General features: G+C 45.2%; 1 protein-coding gene across 1 annotated transcript; it reads left to right on the top strand.

The window, feature by feature from the left end:
• The first annotated feature begins 1,148 nt into the window (after positions 1-1,148).
• LOC119824905 (CGRP receptor component) lies at positions 1,149-25,964 on the top strand. Its single transcript, XM_038345485.1, has 5 exons — positions 1,149-1,254; positions 4,417-4,515; positions 9,557-9,651; positions 17,740-17,797; positions 25,668-25,964. Exons 1-5 carry the CDS (start codon positions 1,183-1,185, stop codon positions 25,815-25,817), a joined length of 474 nt encoding a protein of 157 aa, XP_038201413.1. The 5' UTR covers positions 1,149-1,182; the 3' UTR covers positions 25,818-25,964.
• Positions 25,965-27,503: the final 1,539 nt, after the last annotated feature.

A 27,503-nucleotide genomic window follows, 5' to 3' on the forward strand; every position in this document is an offset into this window, starting at 1 on the left:
GATTTCTCAGAAAATTAGGAAACAACCTTTCTCAAGACCCAGTAATATCACTTTTGGGTATATATCCAAAGGATGCTCAATCATGCCACAAGAACACATGCTCAGCCATGTTCATAGCAGCTTTGTTTGTCATAGCCAGAACCTGGAAACAACCTAAATGCCCCTTGACCGAAGAATGGATTAGAAAAATGTGGTACATTTACACAGTAGAGTACTACACAGCAGAAAAAAACCGACAGCTTCAATTTTGCAGGAAAATGGATGGAACTAGAAAACACTATTTTGAGTGAGGTAACCCAGATACAGAAAGACAATTATCACATGTACTCACTCATAGGTGGTTTTTAAACATAAAGTAAAGAAAGCCAACCTACAAACCACAATCCCAGAGAACTTAGACAACAATGCGGACACTAAGAGAGACTTACATAAATCTAATCTACATGGGACGTAGAAAGTAGAAAAAGACAAGATCTCTTGGGCTGGAGAGATGGCTCAGAGGTTAAGAGCACTGGCTGCTCTTCCAAAGGTCCTGAGTTCAACTCCTCACAACCACATGGTGGCTTCACAACCATCCTAGATGAGATCTAGTGCCCTCTTCCAGCCTGCAGGCATTTATAACACTGTATACAAAATAAATAAATATTTTTTTTAAAAAAAAGACAAGATCTCCTGAGTAAATTGGGAACATAGGCACCTTGAGGGAGGATTAAAGGGGGAGGGGAGAGGCAGGGAGGGGAACAGAGAAAAATGTAGAGCTCAATATATATATGAAGGCCTTGGGGCTGCAGAGATAGCTCAGTGGTTAAGAATGCTTGCTACATAATGAGAACCAGAATTTAGATCTCAGCACCCATGTGACAAGTCTAGGTATCCTGCAAACATCTGTAACTCCAGCTTTGAGGGGTCAGTGCCTTCTGTGCACACAGGCATGCAAATCTACATATCTGTGTAGAACATACATAGCTCTCATAGGCATACACACACACACACACACAAATAAATAAATATTAAAAGGAAAGGAAAGGAAAGCTATTTCTACCTGAAATTGCTGATGCAGGGCTAGCTAACCCAGGAAGGACTTAAAGCATTTCTAGTGTTAGATTGTTCTCGAGTCCTGAACTAGCTAGCTGGATCTCGACTAACGGGATTATTTTATAGACACTTGAGACCTTGTAATGGATGTGGATTGACAATGGCTCACTGTTCTTTTGCAGGAAGGACGCAAACGCGGCACTGCTCAGTAACTATGAGGTAAGGGCTCTCACAGGGGCTGTTGTATTTTCCTCTTTTGGTTTTGTCTTTGCTTATGAAGATGTTGGGTTAGTTTTCTTTTCTTTTCTTTTCTTTTCTTTTCTTCTCTCTTTTTTTTTTTTTTGAGATAGGGTTTCTCTGTAGCTTTAATGCCTGTTCTGAACTAGCTCTTGTAGAACAGGCTGGCCAGGCGTGCGCAGCCACTGCCTGGCTTAAAGAAAGATTAGTTTTCTTTAGAAATGACAACTCATTTGAAGTTTCCACTTTAACACAGGGTAGGTGGCCCCAGGCGGATCTTGGAATGGTCTGGGTTTTGTGAATTATGCATGGTTACTCAGGCATGCGGGGAGGCTCTGGTTCCTAAGTGCCCTTCTGTAAATCCCAGGGTCTGTCGCTAGGTTAGACAGGAGGAGGAGCTGCTGCTGTAGAGCCACTTCTTTCTATTAAAATCTTAGTCGCTTTTAGTCCCAGCGCTTGGGAGGCAGAGGCAGGTGGATCTCTGCAAGTCAGCCTGGTCTACAAAAGCTAGTTCCAGGACAGGCTCCAATGCTACAGAGAAACAAAAGGAAAAAAAAATCTTAGTTCTTTCCTGATTACCATCCTTTATTTCATTTGGATCTTCAAAGGGCCTCAGAGATGTTGGTACCCTCATTTTTTTTTTTTTTTTTTTTTTTTTGTTTTTTGTTTTTTGTTTTTTGTTTTTCGAGACAGGGTTTCTCTGTGGCTTTGGAGCCTGTCCTGGAACTAGCTCTTGTAGACCAGGCTGGTCTCGAACTCACAGAGATCCGCCTGCCTCTGCCTCCCGAGTGCTGGGATTAAAGGCGTGCGCCACCACCGCCCGGCTGGTACCCTCATTTTGAGACTAAGAGTTGACTTGACTCACTATTTTGAGTAATTTAGTAAGAGTGAGCAGCTTTATAATTTGGGCTGATGGACAAAAAGAGGAAAGAAATTGGTGAGAAGGGAGATCCTAGTATTTTTACTGCCTTCTGCTTTGCCTGGGTCTAGTTTGGTCCTGGCAAAGCAGTCTGATGGGCAGCTCCAGTGTAGAAGAGCCTGTGTATAAATTCCCTATCTGTCCATGTCACAGTGAAACTCAGTCTGGGGGATCTGGGTCTCCATTCTGGGCTATGTGTGTGTGTAGAATCAACTCAGTCTGCCATACTGCTTACTAAAGGCCCACGTAAGTGATTGTGACTTAGCCTTAGGAAGGAACTGTTTGTCGATTTGTAGGAACTACTTTGTACTGATTGGCCTTTGCTCAGTATTTGGGTGTTTGTTTCTTTGGGGAAACATTATGTTCATTGGGTCTCATGCTACCGGTTTTCAAAGGTGGTAGGGTTGCGGGGAACACTATTGGAGGTGGGTGTTACACACCTGCTAATAATGATCTGTGAGCTTGTATTGTCCTCAGATCTCTGGTAGAATCTCAGAAACAGGAAAGTCTCAGTCACCTCCAGCTTAGCACTGATGCTTATGTGTTTTTCCTTGCGGGAAAGTTTTCTTCTAAGAATCATAGTGTTTCCCCTTTGTTTTTCTCAGCATGCTGGGGACCCAGGGATTGTGTCATATTAGGCAAATCGTTTGCCACTGAACAATATTCTCAGCTCTTCTTTTGATGCTGTTTTATCATCTGTCTCATGCTCTTTCTGTTATAGGAAGAAGTTATTATACTAGACTTGTGTATTAAGCAGAGCCCCCTTAAAATATTTAGGAAAATCTACAAATAGTCATAATAGTTTGAGATAAGAAGGGATTAGTGATATATGTTTTTAATTTTTAAATTAGATCTTACTTATTTGTGTAATATGTATCTGCATGGACATGGAGAACAGAGGACTTTTGGAAGTTGTTTTCTCCTGCCGTGTGGGTCCAGAGATGGAACTCAGGTTGCCATGTTTGGCAGCAAGTACCTTTACCAGCTGAGCCGTCTCCCTGGCCTGTGATAGATTGTTTTGTTTGTTTTGTTTTTCCAAGAACTGTGGCTTTGGAGCCTGACCTGGAACTAGCTCTTTTTTTATATTTATTTATTTATTATGTATACAATATTCTGTTTGTCTGTATGTCTGCAGGCCAGAAGAGGGCACCAGACCTCATTACAGATGGTTGTGAGCCACCACGTGGTTGCTGGGAATTGAACTCAGGACCTTTGGAAGAGCAGGCGGTGTTCTTAACCACTGAGCCATCTCTCCAGCCCCTGGAAGTAGCTCTTAAAGACCAGGCTGGCCTTGAACTCACCGAGATCCACCTGCCTCTACCTCCTGAATGCTGGGATTAAAGGCGTGTGCCACCACTGCTTGGCTATATGTGTTTTAAAGTTGTGTTCACAGTTACTATTTTAAGGGTTTTATTTATTTTTTTAAAAATATTTATTTATTTATTATGTATACAATATTCTCTCTGTATGTATGCCTGAAGGCCAGAAGAGGGCACCAGACCTCATTACAGATGGTTGTAAGCCACCATGTGGTTGCTGGGAATTGAACTCAGGACCTTTGGAAGAGCAGGCAATGCTCTTAACTGCTGAGCCATCTCTCCAGCCCCCTAAGGGTTTTATTTTTAATTTCTAACGTGTGTGTTTGTGTGTGGGTATGCACATGTAAATATTTGCCCCTAGAGGCCAGGCTAGGGCATCCCCTCGACCTGGAGTTACTACAGGTAATTATGAGCTGGCCGATGGTCCTCTGCAAGAATAGCAAGTGCTCTTAGTCTCTGAGCTTTCTCTACAATATTTTAAATAACGGATGCTTTGTCGGGTAGTGGTAGTACACACCTTTAATCCCAGCACTCGGGAGTTAGAGGCCAACCTGGTCTACAGAGCAAGTTTCAGGACAGGCTCCAAAGCTACACAAAAACCGTGTCTCAAAAAACCGATAGATAGGTAGGTAGGTAGGTAGGTAGGTAGATCGGTAGATTGATCAATCGATAGATAGATAGATAGATAGATAGATAGATAGATAGATAGATAGATAGATAGATAAAGGAGGCTTTGAATTGGTTTAGCTAAGAGAGTATCTGAACGATGCTGCACAATTCTAGGATGAAATACTTGATCTAGACCAACTCGTGGGAAGAAAGTGGCATAACTTGACTGTCTTTTAGAACCTTGGAGAAACACATCTCTCAGCTTCACTGACAAATGTCTTTTGTGTCTCTTCCTAGGTATACCAGCTGCTAACAGATCTCAAGGAGCAGCGGAAGGAGAGTGGGAAGAACAAACACAGTGCCGGGCAGCAGAACTTGAACACCATCACCTACGAGGTGAGCCCAGCTGCTCAGGGCCTTCAGGGCCTCTCCAGTGGTGAGGGTGGGAGGAATGGGGAGACCTACCAGTAGGTGAGACAGAATAAAATGTCCTGACTTGTAGACACTAAGTGTGTATTTGGGGTCCCCACCGAACGACCCTCAGATGCTCCCGGTCATCTGGCTGGGAGCCTTTTGCTCTCTCTGGATGAGAGTTGTGGGTAGGTGGGAAGCTCTTACAGTGCTAGTGCTGGGTCTGTTTCCTTGGAGGTGATAGCAGCTGGCCTATAGGAGACTCCGCGGATGGCGCCCTCTAGTGTTATAACCTCGATGCAGGCTTTTGATAGTGCGACTTTCTGTTCCAGTTCTTGGGTAGGCCTAGAAAGTCAGGCAGCAATTGTCATGGTAGCTTCCCAGCAGCCCTTGGTAGTACTAGTATTATACTTTGCAGGCCTGGGGTGCCTGACAACTTTGGTCTTAAACACTTGATGGCTCTCTGGAACCCTTTCGTCTGTCTGTTCTGAGATAGGATCTCAGGCTTCTTATGTAGCCCAGGATGATTTTGAACTCCCGATCCTCCTGCTTCTACTTCCCAGGTGCAGGGATTACACAGGCAAATGCTGCCACATCGCTGGCTGTTCTCTGACTCTACAGCCTCAGGCCTCCACCCACTCTCCATCACCGTCCCTCCTAGTCCTTCCCTGGCTCTCTTTGGGAGGCAGCTGCCAGCCTTGAAGCTCTGTGTCCTCTTCAGTTGTCAGAGCAGCCTGCCCGTGCCACCTTTGTAGTTGTCTGGTCAGCCACTCAGCTTTGCCTCTCTGCTGCTCCACTGCCACTGTCTGTGTTGCTTCTTCATGTTGCCCAAGCAGCTTGCTGTGCTAGACACTGGACAGGAAAAACCGCTGACAAATAGAGGAACCAGCTGAGAAGCATTTTACTGGGCATGTGGCAACATCAGGGAAGGGTCGCAGCATGGAGGGTGAGGGTGTCTTCTATAGCCATCTCACCAGTGAACTGACCCCTACCTAGATAGTCACAGAAGGGGTGTGTCAGTCCGGGTTCTCTTAGAGGGATGGAATTCATGGGGTAAAACTATATATGTTATACACACACTGAGTCAGGTTTAAAATAGTAACAGCAATAGACCTGAGAGCTGAGAACCCTGTAGTTCTTGGTCCTTGAGACTCAGTGCCTCAGTAGACAGAATAGTTTCACAACAGCTGGCTCTCAGTTGGGGTGGGAGCAACTGGTAGTTTCCTGGGAACTGCTGGTCTCTCTAGTCCATGATGAAAGCTTTGAAACACTGGTCCTGTTACCAGTGTGGGAATCAGCAACAGGGCAGGTTAACTCAGTAGAGGGAGGCCATGTGGACAGGGGCAAGGTGACCCTCCTCCTGCCATGCCCTTATTTGGTCTGGACTACTAGCAGAAGGTGTCGCTCACAACACGAGTGGGACCCCACATCAATCAAGGCAATCAGGACTCTTCTTTAGGTGAGGCTTCCTACTTGAGGTGGTTCTAATTTGTGGCAAGTTGACATGGAGACCAACCATGATAAGGGGTGTTGGTAGTGACCACAGAGAACCTCATATGCAGATAAAGTTTATGTTTGCTCCAGTCATAGCCTGTCTCTTTCCCACAAGTCATACAGACCCCCTGCGAGGCCATCAAGGAAATGCTTTTCCTCTGGCTTGCATGGAAATGTTTACAGGATCATCTAGAGTTCATTGTGGTTCGTAATAACAACAACAATAAAAAATTCAGTATAGACTGTTCAAAACAGTCCTGTCTGTTCAGGAGCCACAACAAGCAGCAGTGATTCTTATGCCATTCCCCAAGATGTCTAGGGAGCCATCCAAATGGCTGTCCTGACATGGTGTCCACTGACTTACAGTCCTTTAACTCAGGAAGGGAGAGCTACAAGTGAGGGGTAAGATTGTCTGGTGCCGCAGGGTCTTGGCTCATGTAGGAAGGGACAGCAGGATCAGTGCTTACAACGAGAACAGAAACAACACTGATAATGTGTAACAGTGCTAGCACCTGTTATCTATCTCAGGACTGAAGCCATTACAGCCACAGTGACAGTTTGCTACAAGGAAAGGATTCAGACTAAAATTAGCCAAGAGAATAAAAAAATAGGGGAATATCCAAGTCATAGTTTCCACTGTCCTCACACATGGACTTCGGTCACTACTTTTCTAAAGTTGGTCTGTGGCTGTAGCATGGAATGTTGCCAGCAGGGAAGCTCCGCTGGGTCGTGATGTACGCTGGTCTTATGCTAGCTAACCCTTGCTCTGAAACTGTCGAGGTGTGGCCAACCCCTAAGTTAGGCTGATAAGCAGAATTACCCAGGAGTCCAGGCATAGCATTCCAGGGTCCTGGAAATCACCACCTACAACTCTCGGACAAAGGCTAGAACTGTCCTTTGTGCAAGGCCAAATTAAGTTTTCCCCTTTTCTTCAGTTTTTCGAGACGGTCTCACTGTGTAACCTTGGTAGACCTGGAACTCACATACCAGTGTGGTTTGGAACTCAGAGATATGCTTGCCTCTTCCTCTTTAGTGCTGGGTTTAAAAGCATATAAAAAGAAAGCAAAATTAATTCATAAGGTTGTTCTTCCTAACCTGTTTGGGAATTGAATGGAAACAGCAAGAAAGTATTACATTAGAATGTTGTATAAACTGCAGCTCATCATAGCCTAAAGACAAGTCATCAACAACAACAGAGCTCCCCAAGTGTTGGGGTTGGAGTGATGGCTCAGCAGTCAGAAGTGCTTATTGCTCCTGAGTTTGGCTTCAGCACCTGCACTGGGCAGCTCGCAGCCACTTGTAACCAACTCCAGTGTCAGGGGATTAGTATTTCTTTCCTATACCCCTGCTCTTTTATATACATACTCGCACATGTGCACACATAAACATAATCTAAAAATAACTCTTAAAAATCTGAAAATTTTAGAATATTAAATTATAGCGCTGCTTTCCTTTTTTCTTATTCAGAACTATTTTTTCAAGATTTTATGTATTTGAGTATTTTGCTTGCATATATGTCTGTTTACCATGTGCATGCCTGTTTGCCTGTGGAGGTCAGAGGAGGGTGTCAGATCCTTGGAACTGGAGTTATAGATAGTTGTGAGCCACAGTGTGGATGCTAGGACTTGAACCTGAGTCCTCTGCAAGAGCAGTGTGTGCTCTTAACCATCGAGCTGTCTCTCCAGCGCCTGATTCAAATTCCTGTGTCCTGGGGCTCCAAATGGCTCGGTGGTTTTGAGCACATATTGCTCTTGTAGAGAGGGTCCATGTTGATTCCTCAGCACTTATGCTGAGTGACTTAGCTGCTTGGAACTCTGGTTTTAGGAGGTTCAGAGAAGCCTCTCGCCTCCACAGATACCTGTATTCAAGGGCACATACCTACATAGAATCACATAATTAAAAACAAAAATGAGCTCTACATTTTTCTCTGCTCCCCTCCCCGCCACTCCCCTCCTCCCTTCAACTCTTCCCCCAAGGTCCCCATGCTCCCAGTTTACTCAGGAGATCTTGTCTTTTTCTACTTTCTACTTCCCATGTAGATTAGATCTATGTAAGTCTCTCTTAGTGCCTGTATTGTTGTCTAAGTTCTCTGGGATTGTGGTTTGTAGGCTGGCTTTCTTTGCTTTATGTTTAAAAACCACCTATGAGTGAGTAGATGTGATAATTGTCTTTCTGTGTCTAGGTTACCTCACTCAAAATAATGTTTTCTAGCTCCACCCATTTTCCTGGAAAATTCAAGATATTATTTTTTTTCTGCTGTGTAGTACTCCATTGTGTAAATGTACCACATTTTCCTTATCCATTTTTCTGTCAAGGGGCATTTAGGTTGTTTCCAGGTTCTGGCTATAACAAACAAAGCTGCTATGAACATGGTTGAGCATGTGTCCTTGTGGCATGGTTGAGCATCCTTTGGATACATACCCAAAAGTGGTATTACTGGGTCTTGAGGAAGGTTGTTTCCTAATTTTCTGTGAAATCACCACACTGACATCCAAAGGGATTGTACCAGCTTGCATTCCCACCAGCAATGCAGGAGTGTTTCCTTTACCCCACAACCTCTCCAGCATAAGTTGTCATCAGTGTTTTTGATCTTGGCCTTTCTTAGAGGTGTAAGATGGAATCTCAGAGTTGTTTTGATTTGCATTTTTCTGATGACTAAGGATGTTGAACATTTCCTTAAGTGTCTTTCAGCCATTTTAGATTCCTTTGTTGAGAGTTCTCTGTTTAGGTCTGGATTATGTGATCTTTTGGTGTCCAGTTTCTTGAGTTCTTTGTATATTTTGGAGATCAGACCTCTGTCTAATGTGGGGTTAGTGAAGATCTTTCCCCATTCTGTAGGCTGCTGTTTTGTCTTGTTGACTGTGTCCTTTGCTTTACAGAAGCTTTTCAGTTTCAGGAGGTCCCATTTATTAATTGTTTCTCTCAGTGTCTGTGCTGCTGGGGTTCTATTTAGGAAGTGGTTCCCTGTGCCAATGCGTTCAAGTGTACGTCCCACTTTCTCTTTTATGAGGTTCAGTGTGGCTGGCTTTATGTTGAGGACTTTGATCCATTTGGACTTGAGTTTTGTGCGTGGTAATAGATATGGGTCTATTTTCATTTTTCTACATGTTGATATCCAGTTATGCCAGCACCATTTGTTGAATATGCTTTCTTTTTTCTATTTGATTTTTTTTTTTTGCTTCTTTATCAAATATCAGGTGTTCGAAGATGTGTGGATTGATATCCGGGTTTTCTATTTAGTTCCATTGGTCCTCCTGTCTGTTCTTATGCCAGTTCCAGGCTGTTTTCAGTACTGTAGCTCTTTAGTAGAGTTTGAAGTCAGGGATTGTGATGCCTCCAGAAGTTCTTTTATTGCACAGAAGTTCTTTTATTGGCTATCCTGGGTTTTTTTTTTTTTTTTTTGCTTTTCCATATGAAGTTGAGTACTGTTCTTTCGAGGTCTTTGAAGAATTTTGCTGGGATTTTCATGGGCAAAAATCCCTCAAAATTTTTATATCTATGTTTGGCTTAATTTTGTGTATTTAATTTTTAGACATTAAAATATATATCAAAAACGCCATGCTGTAACCAGAGTCCTGCGATTGTTCAAGAATTCCTCACAGCAATGAAAAGCCACAAGCTGACCAAGTAAGTTATCCTCAGTAGGCAAAAGGTAACACAAAATGCAATGAGAATAATGTCTTAGAATAGTTTCTTAAAACAGCTGCATCTTCATTCAGTCACACTTTGGCCTCATAATTTCATAATTGCACATAGTACTGTTTTTTTGTTGTTGTTGGGTTTTTTGTTTGTTTTTTTGCTTCTTGCTTTTTTCCACTTTTTTTTTTTGTTGTTTGTTTGTTCTTTGAGATGGGGTTTCTCTGTAGCCCTGGCTCTCCTGGAACTCACTCTGTAGACCAGGCTGGCCACAGGCCCAGAGATTCAGAGATGCCTCTGCCTCCTGATGTTGGGATTAAGGATGTACACAGTACTGTTTTTTTTTTAAATTTATTTATTTATTATGTATACAATATTCTGTCTGTGTATATGCCTGCAGGCCAGAAGAGGGCACCAGACCCCATTACAGATGGTTGTGAGCCACCATGTGGTTGCTGGGAATTGAACTCAGGACCTTTGGAAGAGCAGGCAATGCTCTTAACCTCTGAGCCATCTCTCCAGCCCCACAGTACTGTTTTAAGGTGGGATCATGGTATTGCGAGAAAAGACAACTGAAAATTAGACACATGGCCTTGTAGAGCCACTGTGTTCTTATCCCAGAGTCTTTTCCTTAGTGCTCATAAAGCTCTTTGCTGCCTGTCATTACAGCCAAATGAGATTGAAAGTGGGGTTCAGAATTAACAGTGCTGAGTTGCGAGTGTAGCTCAGTGCTCATCTTTACCTCGCATGCTAGCAAGTGTGAGGGTTTCATCCCCAGAACTATCCGAGGTTTGGGGTTGCAGGGAAGGGGAAAGAAGGCAGGCAAAAACAAAACAAAACAAAACAAAGACAATGGAAGTTCTTTTTATAAGGTTGATGAACAAAGTTATCTGGCATTGTGTTTACTTGAGGTAGAAGTGGCTTGACTATAGTCTGCCTACACCTCAGATGCTTCTCTTGGCCTTTATGTGAGTTCAGTTTACAAAAGCTAAAAACACAGGTTAAGGGTTTACACTGGGAGACAACCAGTCCATGTCTTTTAGGATTAGTGTTAATGTTGGTAACTTCCAAAAGCCGCTTTGTAAATTTTTATTTGTTTGGGTTTTTTTGTTTCCCTCCCTCTTCCCTCCCTCCCTCCCTCCCTCCCTCCCTCCCTCCCTCCCTCCCTCCCTCCCTCCCTCCCTCCCTCCCTCTCTCCCTCTCTTCCTTTTCTTTCTTGGTGTTTGTTGATACTAGGGATGGAAGCCAGGCCTCTGCACATGCTAGGTGGTATTGTTGAACACTGACCCAGCCCTCCAGTTGCTTTCGGTACATTGTACGGGATACGGGGTGATGATTGCTACGCTACTCCACCTCTGTTCTTTAGGTGGACACTGGAGACAAACCGCTTTGAAACGCGTGCGTGCGTGCGTGCGTGCATGCGTGTGTGTGTGTGTGTGTGTGTGTAGTTGTGCTTGGAGGCCAGATGAAGACATCAGATCCTCTGGCGCTGAGTTACGGTTGTTTGTGAGCTTCCTAAAGTGGGTGCTAAGATCCAAACTCTGGACTTTGGAGGGCAGCCATTGCTCTTAATCACTGAGCTATCTCTCCAGTTCCCCTTCCACTGTCTGCACACGGTTATGAATGACTTTTTTGCTAGACCTGCTGGTTGTCCATTCAGTTCACCACTGTTTCCTTTTCTTCGTGTTGTAGTAATAGCTGACACCTTTGATATTCTAAGATCTGAGTTAGCATGAGTTTACTATCTGTTCTTTTCCTCTGAAAATAAGTCATATTTTCCTGGTTGAAATAACTTTATGAATTATATTCTGGGCCTTTCGACTATTACGTTCAGATAGTTTAGACTGGCAATTCTGTGGTTACAGCCTCTGTTAATGCTGCCCCTTTGTTATGCAGTGTGGAGCCAAACTTACTGAGGGTTTTCATTGTCATCAATGGGAATTGGCCTTAAAAGCATAATTGCTCTTTAAATTCTTTAAGTTTATTTATTATTTATTTATTTGCTTTTTTTGTTTATTTTGTATTTTGAGACACGGTTTTTTTGTGTGGCCTTGGAACTCTCTCCAAAGACTAGGCTGGCTTTGAACTCACAGAGATCGTCCTGTCTCTGCCTCTTGAGTGCTGGGATTAAAGGTGCCTCCACCACCCAGTAAAATGTCTTATTGGATTTTTTTATGTATATTAATGTTTTGCCCACATGCATGTGTGTATGTATGTGCATCACGTGTGCCTGTTGGATCCCATGGAACTGGAGTTATAGTGTGTTGGGAGCCATCATGTGGATGCTGGGAATCAAAGCCAGTTCTCTTACCTGCTGATCCATCTCTCCAGCCCCTTAAAATTATTTTTAATTGTGTGTGTCTGTGTGTCTGTGTGTCTGTGTGTCTGCATGTGGATAAGTTCAGGTGAGTGCAGATGCCTGAGGATGCAGAAGCTTGGGATCCTCTGTAGCTGGAGTTACAGATGGCTGTGAGATGCCTGACATGAGTGATGGGCACTGAACCCAGGTCTTCTGCAAGAGCACTACACTCTCTTAACCTCTGAGCCATCATGCCAGCCCCATGTGACAGAAATCTTAATGACTGATTTTTCAAGTCCTTTCCCAAGTGTTTGTCTATCTGGATGTAGTCCCTGCATCTTTTCCATGGTGGAGAACTTGCTTAGCATGGCTAAGGTTCTGAGTTCTACCATCAGTGTTGCCAAAAGAAAAGGAGAGAAAGAGTTGGAGAAAGGGAGGAAGAGAGAGAGAAAAAAAAAACCTATAAAATAGGAATTACTTTGCAAATTGTTTCAGAATTGGTTGAATACACATTAACTTAAAGCCCACTTCAGTAGAGAATTAACTGGCTCCCTTTTCCAATTTGTGGTCATCAAACTAATCATTTATAAAGTCTCGTATAGCCTTTTACATCTTTACCTCTTGGTTTTATGACTGCCTGGGCAAAAGCTCCTGACAGTGCTGCACAGTGGCCAGTAGAGGGATCCAGTGCTGCACAGTGGCCAGTAGAGGGATCCAGCAAGCTTCTTGCACTGTGGCTGACTTCTGCCTCTTTGCCTGCATGGCTGGTGAAGGGCCACTTGCCAGATAAGACGGTGGCCAGCCTTGCTAACCAGAAATCACGTTAAAAACTATGTTTAACATGTCCTTTCAATCTTATATTTGATCTTGAAGTCACCTTCTTTCTGTTTTGCTTGGGGAGCCATTCATTACTTTGCTAAGATATCTTTACTGGAGTCCTTGAGGGCAGGCTAGGGGTTGTGTTTGTTTGACTTCGTAGACTTCATCAACAAAATAATACAGTTGGAATTCAACTTCAGGTCACTGGTACCATGTGCTATGTAATTGTTTTATTTAGTGTGTTACCCCAGTCGCCACCAAAATTGATTCTTTAATAGTTTAGATTTGGCCTGATCTCTATTTCTCGGTGCCCAACTAGCAACCCCTGCTCCTGTCCTGAGATCGCCCTTTAAGGCACACAGCTGGCAGAGGGACACTTACCCTCACAGGCCAGCTCAGTTAGGTCTGTAGGAATTCTGCCCAGCTTCTCTCCTGCACACATATTACTCCAGGGGTTTGACGTGGACCTCAGACCAGCAGAGCTCAAGTGTAGATGATGGATTCTCAGGTGTCCCTGGTGGTCTCACCCGGTCTGCTCTCAGAACATCAACTCCTGCTTGCTGTGTCCTCGGAATTGCCGCAAGCTTCTGCTCGAAGTCGAGGCTTCCCTAGCCCTTCCTTCCGCTCACCCTTCAGACTGCATTTGTATCATGCCAGCTCTGTCTCTCTCGGTGCTGTGATGGAGGGGACACAGTGGAGAGGCACGCAAGTGTCGGTTTTAGGGTACTGTTTTGTTTATAAGAGGCGATGATGAGACAGAGAAGTCTCCAGATTCGGGTGAGGAATACCATTTGCTAGGCAAGGCAGGGAGTTGGGAATTGGCCTGAGGCTTTGCTGTGTCGTGTCTACAATTTGCCTGGATCACTGAGTGAAAGTGGAGCCATATGAAGACAGACCGCTCAAGAGCAGAGTTCACAGGGTGCTTGGGGTTGAACTAGAGAAACTCAAACTGATTTCAAAACCTCTGGGAGGACCATGGCTGAAAAGGTAGGCCAGTGATTAAGAGCACTTTGTTATTCTTGCTGTAGACCTGGGTTTCTAGCATTCAGCAGATCCAGCACCTTCTGGTCTTCCTGGGAATGGCATGTGTGTATTTATGTGCACTGCCTGGCATCTGTGGAGGGCAGAAGAGGGTGTCAGATCCTCTGAAACAGGAGTTGTGGAAAGTTGTTGGCCTTCATGTGGGCTCTGGGAACCGAACTTGGGTCCTCTGTAAAAGCTCTTAGTCACTGAGCCATCTTTCCCGTCACAAGATCTCAGTCTTTTAAGAAGGCGTTTGCTTGTAAGAGGAAAGTATACTAAAAAGTTGAAGGGCTGGGAGCCTCTGTCCTGTAACCGAGAGGTTGGAGGGAAGAAACATAAGTACCTGGGAACTGAGTGTTGGCGTGGGTTAGAAAAAGTGAGGAGTGGCTGCCAGATTTCTGACCTTAGGCTCTTCCAGACAAGAAGTACAGGGAGGAGCTAGTTTTTGGAAAGTAGTCACAATTGCATCAGATGTGTTGGTTTCGAAGCATCTAGAATGTCTACGTGGAGATGTGTAGGAGGCACTTGGCTACAAAGGTCTGGAGCTCAGCTCACATATCTTGGAAACGTGAATTTCTCCAGCAGAACCTGTAGTAGCTATGGAGATTGTGCATTTTGTATGAGGAAGTCAGTAAGAGGCTTGGAGGGAAAAGGTGACGGTGTGTAGTGCTAGGGCCAGACAAGGGAAGAGAACCCGGCACACAAAGAAGAAGTAGTCAGCGAAGGGCCAGACAAGAAAGAGGGACACTGGAATCCATAGGGATGAACTTCTGAAGGAAGCAGTGGCTGGCAGTGGCAGAGCAGAGGCAGGGTAGGGTGTATGCCAGGAGGCCTTGGTTTATGTAGTATTGGCAGTGGAACTCAGGCAAGAACCCTAGCAACTAAGCCACATCCCCAGCCCTGGTTCCCTCAGTTTTGCCCAGAAAATTCTCAGGGCTCAATGCAAAGTCTTTTTCTCTTCCCCTCCCACCTCTCCTCCCTTTGTTTCTTTTCTTTTCATCTTTCTTCTCCCTCCTCCTCCCTTCCCATCCTGCTTGAGATTGAACACAAGGCCTCCTGCATACGAGGCCAATGCTCCGCTACTGTGAAATCTCATTTGAGGAATGATTGGTAAACGTTTCAGGGGATTTGAGGAGTAGAGCTTGACCACGTGTGCTGTAACGGTGCCTGAATGACTGGAGCTGTGGTGGGGCTGTCGTCATGGTGGATGCTTCTGCTAGAAGCATATGGTCAGTGTGAGAGCTGGCGGCTGAGTCCTGTCTTGACTGCTGGGAACTGTGGACAGGTTACTTCCTATCTCCTGTCACTTAAACATCGTCCTCCTTTGGCAGCAGATGGAGAACTGGCAGTAAGTGGTGGTAGCGGCCACTTCAGATATGAGAATGTCACCTCTTACAGCCCTCATGAGCTCTAAGTGCTACTCTTTAATTTTTTTACATACGTGGACCTGAGGCTTGGGGAGGTACTTAACTCACACTGCTTCTCCAACAGTAAGCAGCTGTGGTTTTGCATCTTTATCCAGAGTCTCTTTTTTAAAAAATATTTATTTATTTATTACATATACAATATTCTGTCTGCATGTATGTCTGTAGGACAGAAGAGGGCACCAGACCTCATTACAGATGGTTGTGAGCCACCATGTGGTTGCTGGGAATTGAACTCAGGGCCTTTGGAAGAGCAGACAAAATGCTCTTAACCTCTGAGCCATCTCTCCAGCCCCTAGAGTCTCTTTAAACTCCATTTGTGTCGGACAGAACTAAAGGATGAGCGTGAAACTCTAGAGTCAGACCCCGGAAGAAATGTAGAACTTATCACTTGTGTGGGGATGGCGAAGGTAGAGGGTCATTCCTCTCCCCTTCAAGTCCTGTCACTGGAGCTGGTGAGATGGCTCAATGGTTAGTATCACTTGCTGCCCTTGGCGTTTGGTTCCCAACACTCACACGGAGGCTCAAAACTGTTTATAATTCCAGTTCATGGGATTTGATGCCCTCCTTTGGTCTCCTTATGTAGTGTACATAATATTCTTGCAGACAAATGCTCATACATGAAGTAAAATTAATCTTTGAAGTCCTGTCACCTTTTAACCTCTTCAACAGTGGGCTGTGTATCTCTTGTGATAATTGCTACTGGATATGGTGACCTATAATCCTGTTGGGAGGTGGAGGCAGGAAGATCAGATGTTAAAGTATCCTTGGCCTCATACCAAGTTGTATGGTAGGTAATTACTATCTTCAGCTGTTACTTAGCCCAGGCTGGCTCAACTTTGATATCCTATGTCAGCTTCCCCAGTTTTGAGATAACAGGCCTGAGCCATCATGCCTGGCATCTTTTAATTTACTAAGATAATTCAAACCTCAGTAACACTGTATATTAATTACTTTTTGCTGTGCAAAATGCCTGACCAAAGCCACTTGCGGGAGAAAGGGTCCGGTCCATGATGCTGGGGAAAGCATAGCAGCAGAGTGGGAGGCGGCTGGTCACAGTGCAGTCTCAGTCTGCACTCGGAGATGGATGCTGCTGCTGGACTCCAGACCTAGTGGGTTGGTGGCGGTGACATTAGTCACATCACCACCCCAGTTGATCCATCCGGAAACGATCTCACAGGCATGTCCAGAGATTTGTTTCCATGGTGATGATAAATCCAGTCAAGTTGACAACCCCCGTCTATCATCACATCCTAGCATCTAAGACATTGAGGCAGAAGAATCATGAGTTCAAAGTCATCCTTAGCTAGATAGCAAGTTCAAGGCCAACCTATCTTAAGAAATAAAATGGTGATGCCTCAGTGAGTAAGGTACTGGCTGCCAAACCTGAACGTCTGAGTTTGACTCCTGGAATCCACACAGGAGAAAGAGAAAGAACTGCAAGTTGTCCTTTGACACCAACGCGTGTGATGTGGCATCTCACATGCGTTCTCTCTCTCTCTCTCATCCACGTGTGTGCTGTGGCATCTCATACGTTCTCTCTCTTTTTTTTCTCTCTCTCTCTCATCCACGTGTGTGCTGTGGCTTCTCATCCATGTGTGTGCTGTGGCATCTCACACATGTTCTCTCTTTCTCACACTCACACACACAAATAAATAAATACATGTCTAAAAAATAATCCTTCTAAAAAGAAATCAAGACAAAACAAATCTGAGCAATGTATAACCTTACTCTCAAAACTGGATTCTTAACCATTTCGAAGCAGTGACTAACCAATGAGGAGAATCTTCTCTTCATTTTCTTTAAATTGAATCAAGAAAACACTTTCTTATGTAAAATGACAAAAGATGGTAGTTTGTTTCCTTTTTAAAGAAAATAAATTTAAAAAAGAGTATAAATAAAAATAATGATAAAGCAGTAAAGAAAAAAAAAGAAAAAGAAAACACTTTCTCATTTTCCAAATAAAAATTAGTGTAGCAAATATGTGGAGTTCTGTTGTTGTTATTGTGTATTTTTGAGACAGGCTGGCCTCTAACTCACAGAGATCTGCCTGCCTCTAGTTCCCAAGTGCTGGAATCAGAGGTTTGTGCCACTGTGAATGACAAGTGTTATCTTTTTAAACATGCTTTAGATGTTCTTATTTGTTATATGAGTATGGGCATGCATGTGCCATTGCTCAGGATGTGGAGATTAGAGGACAACCCTTGGCAGGCAGGTTTTTCTTGAAGATCCCAGGGATGGTGCTCCAGTCATTAGGAGTGCAGATGAGCTGAGTTGTCCCTCAGCCCTCACCTCTGCTGTTGCTCCCTTAGGAAGCGCTGTGCCTGTGTCCCCTGTGGGATGCTGGCACATGGACCGCTGAGGAGAGGTCTGGTGTCCCCTCCTCTTTGAATTGTCCATATTACAGGGCCACCTGGCAGGGATTCTCCAGTTATTTCCTGACAGGAACTTGATCAAGACCAAGGTCCTTCAAGGCAGGAGAGTTTTAAGCAGTTGATGTTTTTCTTTTGACAGAGCCGAGAAGCTTCAGCTTCTGAACCACAGGCCAATGACCGCTGTTGAGATCCAGCTGGTGAGTGGGGGAGGGCCGCTGGACTCCAGGAGTAGTTTTGTGGGTCTGAGATGCAGAAGGCTGAGGAGGAAACAAGCCAGGGACTGACACACCCATCCCGTGTCATAAGTGAAGAAGGGACTGGAGTGGAGGCCCTCGCCACTTGAGAGTGGGACTCTGGAAGTTCAGTTCCTTCCTCGGGTTTGGCAACCTGGTGTCCTCTGCTGTTCTAGGCCTTTCTGGCCATGGCTTGCCTGTAGGAGTTTCAGCCAACCAGATGTTGCTTAAAAACATTAGACTCAGAGTGCACCCCTCCCCCACCCTTCCACCTCTTTCTTTCTTCCCCACATGCTGTCTTCCTCGCCTGCCCTCCCGGGCCTTCTCAGCAGAAGTTCTTATTCTAGCTGATGCTCACTTGTCCCCGCTTTCTGTTAGTCTGCTCAGTCTCTCTCGAGCATATAACATTAATTTCTGTCAGCATTTCATAACTCACCCTGCAGGTCTTCATCCTTCCTTCTGCTTCTACAAGCATGTGTGACCATACCCGCCTTACAGATCCCTTTCTAAACCCACGAATGTGTTCTCATTTCCCTGCATAAAAGTATCTGGTGCAGCCTAGGAATTTGTAAGGCCCAATATGCAGTCACAGTGCAGGGCTTCAGCCATGGTGGACAGAGACAGAGCAGGGTTTTGTTCTGGGGAGGAAGTGAAGGTGCAGGCCAGTGAGAGGCTTCCTCTCAGGTGTCATGTGGCAGGGGCCTTCTGGTACACGGCAGAGCATCAGTTAGCTGTGAGGGTTAAGCGGGGCCCTGTCACCACCAGGAAAACTTGGTTTTTGAGAATTAGTAACAATAGTTTCCAAAGTTTATCTTAGAAATATTCAGCTCTTAGCAGGGGTTGGGGTGCATTCCTGTGAGCCATGCTGTGGGGGCAGAAGTAGAGGATGACAATTTGAGGCCAGCCCAGGTCAACATATTCTGCTCCTTCTTTAAAAATACATATAATAAAAAACAAAAACAAGTACGGAAGAAGCATCAGGTCTTTGTAAAATTTGCAAAAGTATGGAAAACAATGACCAAGAACCTCTATGTGCCTCTCAATTATCTAAAACATTTCAAACGTTATTAAAGTAGTAAGTTTTGACTAAGCCTTCATTGTCTTCCTAGAGTTGTGCTCGTCCTTCCAACGTACCCAGAATTAAATTATAGACATTCCTTCCATTCTGGGGAGCTTCCTGGGGGACTTGGCCTTTATGCTAAACAGAGGTCCCCATCTGTGTGTCCTCATTGTTCTAGATGTTAGACAGATTCAGCTTACAGGAGAAGGGAAAGATGAAGAAACCAATCCCTGTCCCTTGGGTTAGTAAGGATTACATGTTGGGTCTCCTCCAACTTTAATCAGCACCATATGCATGTCTGTGGACCAAGTGACAGATGAAGAGGAACGATGAGGAGGATTAGAAGGGCTCCATCTCGAGCCGGGGAAAGCTCCGGACTTGCTTGTTGGAAAAGCTGCTACTGAGCGCTCTGCCATGTTAGACGCTGGCTCCAGGGCCTGTCCGTGTCCCTTTCCGTGTCGGAGGAGGACAGATATTCTCACCTTTATTCAGAGGACAGTGAGTGGCCAGTTGGGGTCTGTATCACCAGAGACAGGATGAGGGGATTTACTAGGGGAATAGACCACAAGGTTATATAGGAGCACAGAGGCCCCCCCAGAAAGCCCTACAGAGCTGAAGACCCCAAGGGTACTAGTAGATTGGCTCGTCCAGGTGGAAAGTTCCTCAGAATCAAGGAAGCTGATAGTCTCAAACAGTCTGAGGGCTGTAGGGCTTGAGAGCTTAGGGTGACTGCTGTATGTTCTACAGCTTCAGGCCAAAGAGCCTGAGCTGAGGTTGCCCAGGACACGAGTGACCACTTGGGTAGGAATGGTGCTGTCCTGACCCCAGCCACTTGAGTGGTGCCCACCTGCATTGGCCGAAGACATTTTCCAGCAAGTCGATTAGCTCACACAGACTTCCAGAGACACCTCACAGGTGCACCCAGAACCTTACCAGTCGACCAGGTGCCGTCGAGGTGATGCCTAGACTCACTGTCAAGCTTGTGAGTGATGGTTAGTGTGGGTGTTCCCTCAGATGTCTCTTTCTACAGACCCTTCTTTCCCTGCAGCTAGAGCATTTTCTAATCAGATCTTTTTCCTACCATAGAATTGGTTTGCAAAAGATTTAGCGAGCAGCCAGGGCTAGGTAGAGCAGCATCCTGTCTGCCAGAGAGCATGAGGAATGAGGGTTTCTCAGAGTTCAGAGAGCAAAGGACTTGGCTTCCCTGGAGGTAACTACAGCATCAGAAAAGGGGCTGCACCACCCATGCTTGCTAGAGTTGGGTGAGAGCAAGAAGGCCTCAGCTAGGGTTTGTCGTGGTCCTTCGGTGGCTATGCACTGACTGAGGGGCTCTGTGAGGAAGGACTCCAGGTTGCTCTGCTGTGGTCCATCACAGATCCTGTCCTGCACAGCATTCCCGGCCCAGTGAGCAGCCCCTATAACTCACTGTAGGCATCACTTTCAGTTGGTTCAGAGGAAGCTGATGTTGAGAGGCCAAGTACACTGCTGGCCAAAGAGGCTGAAGTCATGGCTGTTGCTACAGCTGAGTTTTCCAGGATGAAAAACTCTGGTTTTAGTATTGGACCTTATTCCCAGGATTGTCTCATTTAAGGCCCAAGTTTCAACACAGGATTGATTTATATTTATATGTACTGTAACATATAGATTGAAAGTAGTTGTATACAGTATTTTGGTAAGATTTTGCCTGCATTTATTCATTTTCTGCACCTGTCAATAAGGTCAGAGTAGAAATTTCTACCTAGGTGAAGAGCAGTTTTGTCAAGTCTTCCTTAGGAAGTGTCATGTTAGTGCTCAGATAGGTCCTGATTCTAAGGCTGATGGTGTGGAAGAAATAGCTCAGTGGGTACAGTGCTTTCCCCACAAGCTTGAGGACCCGAGTTCAAATCCCCCAAACTCACATAAAAGCTTGTTGTGTAGTGTGAGCGTCTGTAATCCTAGGGCTCCTTTAGGGAGATGGAGGCAGAGAGAGGAGAATCCCTTGGAAACAGACCAACTATCCTGTCACACATAAAGCAGTGGACACCCAGGCTCAAAACTAGGTGGATGGTGAGGATCAGACCCAAGGCTGTCCCCTGATAACACACACGTGTAGCATACTCGCTGAGCATGCGCCCACAAACACATCACAAAGATGAAAAACTTTCAAAATTAGAAAAAAGTAAGTTGGTGTGATGGAGGCGCACGCCTTTACACCCAGCACTCGGGAGGCAGAGATAGGTGGATCTCTGTTGATTTCAGGGCCAGCCTGGTCTTACAGAGTGAGTTCCAGGACAGGCTCCAAGCTACAGAGAACCCTGTCTTGAAAAAAACAAAACAAGAAAAGTAAAGTAAAGCTTTAAAACTGCTTTCAGTGTTAAAGCATTTGATTTCTAATTGCTTCTGTTGGCCTGTTAGGCTTGGGTCATGTGAGGAAAGTCGCGTGCTAGGACTGGCAACTTCCAGTGGGGAGTGGCCTCTCCTGGAGTGTTTGGCGGCCTCCAGGGAATAGAGAGCTTTGTGTGTGCAGAGATTTGTCATTCACCAGAAGCTGTCTGCCTGCTAGGGTTTTACATATTCATCTGCTTTTATATTGGGAACAACTTGACATGTTGGTCTTGGGGAACATTGAGATGGAGCCTTGAGGGTTTTTTTGTTTGTTTGTTTTTCGGGTTGGGGGTTTCTCTGCAGCTTTGGAGCCTGTCCTGGAACTAGCTCTGGTAAACCACATTGGCCTTGAACTCATAGAGACCCGCCTGCCTCTGCCTCCCAAGTGCTGGGATTAAAGGCGTGTGCCACTGCCCAGCTGAGTCTCGAGTTTCCTATTTTAGGCTGTCCTCCTGTGGGGAGGAAAGGTGAGGCAGGATGTAGTTGCTGCTCACCCTGATGGTTCAAGAAGAGGGTAGGTAAGCTTTCGTTTTCTTCCTGTGCTTGAAAACTCAGAATCTTATGTTTAAAACCACCTTTCCAACTACAGTTACCCTGTCGATATAGTTCTGGTAAAGTTGCCAGCTTGGAGAGCTGGTGCCCTTTTGCTAAGGACATACCTGGTGACTCCTGATTGGCACTGCAGCCGCCAGACCCAGAGACAGTGATGCTGGGCACTAGCACTGGTTCTATGTAAAAAGGAAGGCCTCAGAGGGAGGGTCTCAGCCACCCCATAGCAGGAGGCTCCATACTGCTGCCCAGCATCAGGGAGAGAGGCTGTGGTGTTCCAGAAGGAGTTAGGGTTGAGCTTAAAGACCTGGGGCGGCAGACAGAGCTTCTTGCACACTGCCGTGCCCCAGAGTCAGCGTGCTTGAGTACGGTCGGTATGTTTCCAGTGCGGCTCCTCATATGTGGCGCTCTTCACAGATGCTTTGGCCCTGTCTGCAGTGTTTCATCTGCTGACAGTCTTTCCTTTGCACGAAGTAATCAGACCAGACACTTCACTCCAACTCCCTTTCTTCTTTGGGGGCATACTGTGTTGGATTACTGCCATTAATTTTGTGTGTCTGATCTGATTTTGTGGATTTTTTTGAGGTAAGGTCTCATGTAGCCTAGGTTGGCCTCACACTTAATATGTAGTTGAGGCTGGGATGATCTTGAATTCCTGATCCTCCTGTCCCTACCTCCTAAATACTGGCAATAAAGACATGCATCAACATATCTGTCTAAAAATACATTTAAAGAATTATGTTTTTTTCATTTTTCTTATTATTTTTTAAAATATTTTTATGATTTATTTAACTTTATTTTATGTGCATTGGTGTGAAGTGTCAGATCCCCTGCACCTGGATCTTCAGACAGTTGTGCGCTGTCATGTGGGTGCTGGGAATTAAACCAGGTCCTCTGGAAGAGCAGTCAGTGCTCTTAACCACTGAACCATATCTCCAGCCCCTTTTCTTATTATTTTAAAACATTTCATAAAGTCTATTTTGATCATATTCTTTCCTCTCCCCTGACTCCTCTCAGATCCTTCCCACTTCTTTACCCTCCCAATTTCATGTTCTCTCTCTCTATCAAAGGAGAAAAAAAATCAACCACATAAAAAACAAAATAAACAAAAGATCCCTAATAAAACAAAAATTACCAAACTAAAACAGAAGGCATAAAGAACATGGAGTCTGCTTTATGTTAGCCTGCTCTTGGGCATGGGTCTTGCCCTGGAGTGTGATTGGCATGCCCAGTGATACTCCATTGGAGAAAACAGATTTTCCTTTTCCCTGCAGATTTCTGTTGCAAATAGCCTCTTGGTTAGGAGTCGGACTTTGTGTCTACCTCCCCTTCTCTGTGATGGGCTAAACTTGTCTGTCATTGAGTTCTTTTTTTTTTTTTTTTTTTTTTTTTTTTTTTTGGTTTTTCGAGACAGGGTTTCCCTGCAGTTTCTAGAGCCTGTCCTGGAACTAGCTCTTGTAGACCAGGCTGGCCTCGAACTCAGAGATCCGCCTGCCTCTGCCTCCCGAGTGCTGGGATTAAAGGCGTGCGCCACCACCGCCCGGCTCCCTCTGAGTTCTTACGTAGATCATCCTTTCTGTGCCTTGAAGACTCCTTGTTATCATCCATCACCTCTGGCTCTTGGAATCTTTCCACCTCCTCTTCAGCTTAGATTTCTGAGCCTTGATAGCAGGGGGTTGATCTCATTAGAGTTGTGTTCCGAAATCTCCCACTCTCTGCAGTGTCCAGTTGTAGGTCTGTGTTAGGTCCCATCTGCTGCAAGAAGCTTCGCTGGTGAGGGTGTGTGATGTGCTGGTCTATGGGTACAGCAGTGTGTCATTAAGAGTCATTTACTGCTGTATTACTTTAGCAGGATAATTGTAGTAGACTTCCCTTAGGACCCATGACCTGTCTAGTCTCAGGTTCTTGGCCCTTTAGCAGTGCCATATTGGGGCTCCATGGAGTGGGTCTTAAATCCATTCGAAAAGCAGCTGGTTACTCCCGTAACTTTTGTGCTACTGTGGTAGCAGTACATCTTGCAGACATGTTCGTAGCTAGGTGATTATTGAAGACTACTTTTCTTCTCTGATAATGTGCATGGTACCTTCTAGTACCATGAATGTGATCCAGTAGGGGAGAAGCTTCTAATGGGGCACCAGCTCTGTTTCTCCATCTTTTTTTGTTGTTGTTGTTGTTGTTTTGTTTTGTTTTTTCGAGACAGAGTTTCTCTGTAGCTTTGGAGCCTGTCCTGGAACTAGCTCTGTAGACTAGGCTGGCCTCAAACTCACAGAGATCCACCTGCCTCTGCCTCCCAAGTGCTGGTATTAAAGGCATGTGCCACCACCACCTGGCTTAAAGTTGTATTTTTATGAGGATGGAGAGTTAAGAGCACTTGCTGCTCTTCCAGAGACCCAGATTCAGTTCCCAGCACCTCTGTGGTTTGCAGCCATCTTTAACTCCAGTTTTAAGGGATCTGATGTGCTCTTCTGGTCTTAACAGACATCAGGCACACACGTGGTGCACATGCATGCAAAATGTTCATATGTGTAAAAAATAAAAATAAATTTAAAATCTTAAAAATTTAGTTTTTATTTATGTTTATGTGTGTGCCTGATGCCTGTGTGAGGGTGTACATGGTGCCTGCAAAGGCCAGAGGAGGGTGTCAGATCCCTTGGGGCTGTAGTTACAAATGGTTATGAGCTGCTTGTGGCTGCTGGTACCCGAAATGGGTCCTCTGCACCAGCAGCCAGTTCTCTTAACTGCTGAGCTATCATCTCTTCAGCTTCTCTTTTTTTTCTACTTCCTTGTCAGGCTCCTCTTCTGCCTTCTTTGGAGATTAGTGGGTTGCGTCAGTTTCTCTTGCTTTAATAAAATACCTGACATAACCACTTCATCAAAAAGAAAGGTTTATTTTGTCTCATGGTTGCAGATTCAGTCCAAGTACAGATGGCCCTTGTTGCTTTAGGCCTGGACAGTGACCAAGCCATAAACTTGAGGAAAGCCTAGGGTCCTAGCACCCCCAATATCCTGACTTCCTCCCTGTACTCCCCACTACTGAAGGTTCTTCTGTCTCCCAGTAGTGTCATAGGCTGAGGACCAAACTTCCTAGGCACAGCATTTGAGGGACATTTAGGAGCCAAACCACAGTGTGATATGTGTTAGCTAGAGGCTTTCTACCTGGGCATGCCAGGCTGGGAGTCCAGTCCTGCTTCTTGCTAGGATTGCAGTGAGTATTGGGAGAGATCACGAGAACCCCGCAGAGATCTGGTGAGTAGCAGGGGTAGTGAGAACTGTTGGAGGATAGAAACTGGTACAGGTGAAGCAGCATCGAATGACTGGGTCATACCACTTACAAGGGAGGTAGTTTGTTGTGAAATCCTAAAGTTTATCTAGGGCCCTGTCGCCCCTACAAAGGTGAATTTCTTTGCACACCCGACATATTAGTGTGTGGATGTGAATGGGAACAGAATAGTTAGAATTTCCCTTTATTTAAAGAAGAACAAGCTGGACATAGTAGTGATGCACATCTTTAGTTCCAGCACTCACGAGACAGAGACAGGCAGATTTTTGTGTGTTGGAGGGCAGCCTGGTCTACATAGTGAGTTTCAGGACAGCCAGGGCTACCTTGTCACCAAAAAAAGGAAGAGCAACATGCAGGAAGAGAAAGACAGACAGACAGATGCTCAGCTCCACAGAACCATATTGCATGCTTGTTGTGGCTTGATCTTGGATTTGAGCTGGCTTCATCCTACCGTGGATCCTAGATGAAGACCTGGCTGGCTCAGGTCCAGGTTCTGGACTGGCACTGTGGACTGCATGGCTCGGGTGGGCAATGGAGGGAGGCTTACTAATAACCCCTGACGGGCTTCCTTTCCCTTGCAGATGGTAGAAGAGAGCGAAGAGCGGCTCACGGAGGAGCAGATTGAAGCCCTTCTGCATACTGTCACTAGCATTCTGCCTGCGGGACCCGAGGATGAACAGAGTAAAAGCACCAGCAATGACGTGGCGATGGAAGAGGAAGACCCAGCATAGATGTGCACAGCTGCCACGGTTGTTCGTGGAGTTCAAAGCCCCAGCAGCCATTTCCTGGATGTTCAGAGGATTGTTTATTTGGTTTTACCCTCTCTCAATATGCCTGATCTCAGGGTTGGTTGGGAGAAATTGCAAAAATAAGATATAAAGAAATCTTTATGCCTTGAGATCAAGAAACATGGGGTCAGAGAAGGGCAGAGAGCTCAAGACAGAACTTGCCTGTGAAGCTTTCTGGGTGGAAAGACTTCTGTGGCCTCTGCCACACTTGTACGCAGTGCTAAGCTATTTAGCACTTTGATGCCTGTGTTGTAGGCTATGGCAGGAGCGGCTGGGTGAGCGTGGAGCTGTGGAAATGGCTCGTGCTTGAGAGCTCCCAGAACTGCACACAGCTGCTCCTGGGGAAATGACCCGGAGCTTAGCTCACTCTAGAGGAATGTCCTTAGCAGAAACAGGACGTTAGAAAAGGAGATTAAGAGCAAATTCCAGTTTGAGCCCAGCCTGGTCTGCATAGGAAGGAAGTCACATGTGAACATATCTAACATACATGCATACCACATACATACAAAAAATTTGTCCTTTTTCTGTTAATTGCTAAAAATAATTCTTACAGCCTTGGTAAGGAAAAGAGACTTATTTTGGCTCATGGTTCTGGTTCATGGTCAGAGGGCATCTGGGTATGGCCCTGTTATTGCCAGAGTGCGTGGGTAGCACAGGATCCCTCCTGATGAAGAATGAGAAGTGCTTGTTTATTTTCAGTCACTTATAGCCCAAATTGACCTTGAACTCAGTCTGTAGCCACTCTGCCATCAGACTTTTGATGATTCTTTTGCCTCAGCCTCCTGAGCACTGGGATTAAAAGTGTCTGCCTCTCAGCTTGAAAGGCAGAAGCCAGCCTGGTCCATATAGCAAGTTCCAGCCAGCCAGAGCTACACAGTGAGACCCTGTCTCATAAAAACAAACAAACAGACAAACAAACACACCATATGGTGTGCCACTATACTGTGTGTGTGTGTGTGTGTGTGTGTATTTTGGGGGAGAGGAGGTTAGTTTGTTTTTTGAGACCTTTCTTGGTCATATTTAATAGGAGTTTAATGGCATTATTATGTAATGGGGAGATTCTTTCTCTCCATACACCATAGTTTATCAAATAAAATGTGCAGTGATAGGTAATCTTTTTTTGAGTCCCATAGATATCCCCCCCCCCCAAAAAAAATTTATCGGACATTGCCATGACTTCAAAACTCAATAGTATGATCCTTTTGCTAAAGACATGCTATACTCAGGATGACCTGTGAAGGACGTTAAGTCTGGTGCTAACTGGAAACTTCATCCTGTTAGTTGAAGGTGTTCTTCTGCCAGAAGTAGAAGGTAGTGGTTCTTCATCAGAAGCATCAGATTCCGAGGTTTCAGTACCTTCTTTCATCTTCTCCTTCAGTCTTCCCCCAGTGAATCCTGTGTGGTGACTAGCTGGCCCATTTTTCTTGATCAGGGAGGCTGCAGACGGACAGTTGAATATTCTGTCACCTTTAGTTCCCTTTGCCTTTGCTCCTGCGTCAGAGGTGCTAAGCAGTTGTTCTCCTACAGGAGCATTAGCTGCAGTTCTCTTCTGATGCCGTCACTCCTGTCCTTGGGAGGAAGTCCAGGAGGCAAAGATTCTCTACCAAGTATCTTCACTGCTGGGTCTGG

The sequence above is a fragment of the Arvicola amphibius genome, chromosome 10 (assembly GCF_903992535.2).
Source record: "Arvicola amphibius chromosome 10, mArvAmp1.2, whole genome shotgun sequence".
NCBI classification, from domain to species: Eukaryota; Metazoa; Chordata; class Mammalia; order Rodentia; family Cricetidae; genus Arvicola; species Arvicola amphibius.

Excerpts from the sequence above, each read along its gene's own strand:
- LOC119824905 (XM_038345485.1), top strand. The coding sequence starts at position 1,183 with ATGTGGATTGACAATGGCTCACTGTTCTTTTGCAGGAAGGACGCAAAC. Across the intron at positions 1,255-4,416 it reads CACTGCTCAGTAACTATGAG|GTATACCAGCTGCTAACAGA; the intron begins GTAAGGGCTCTC and ends GTCTCTTCCTAG. Across the intron at positions 9,652-17,739 it reads AAAAGCCACAAGCTGACCAA|AGCCGAGAAGCTTCAGCTTC; the intron begins GTAAGTTATCCT and ends TTCTTTTGACAG.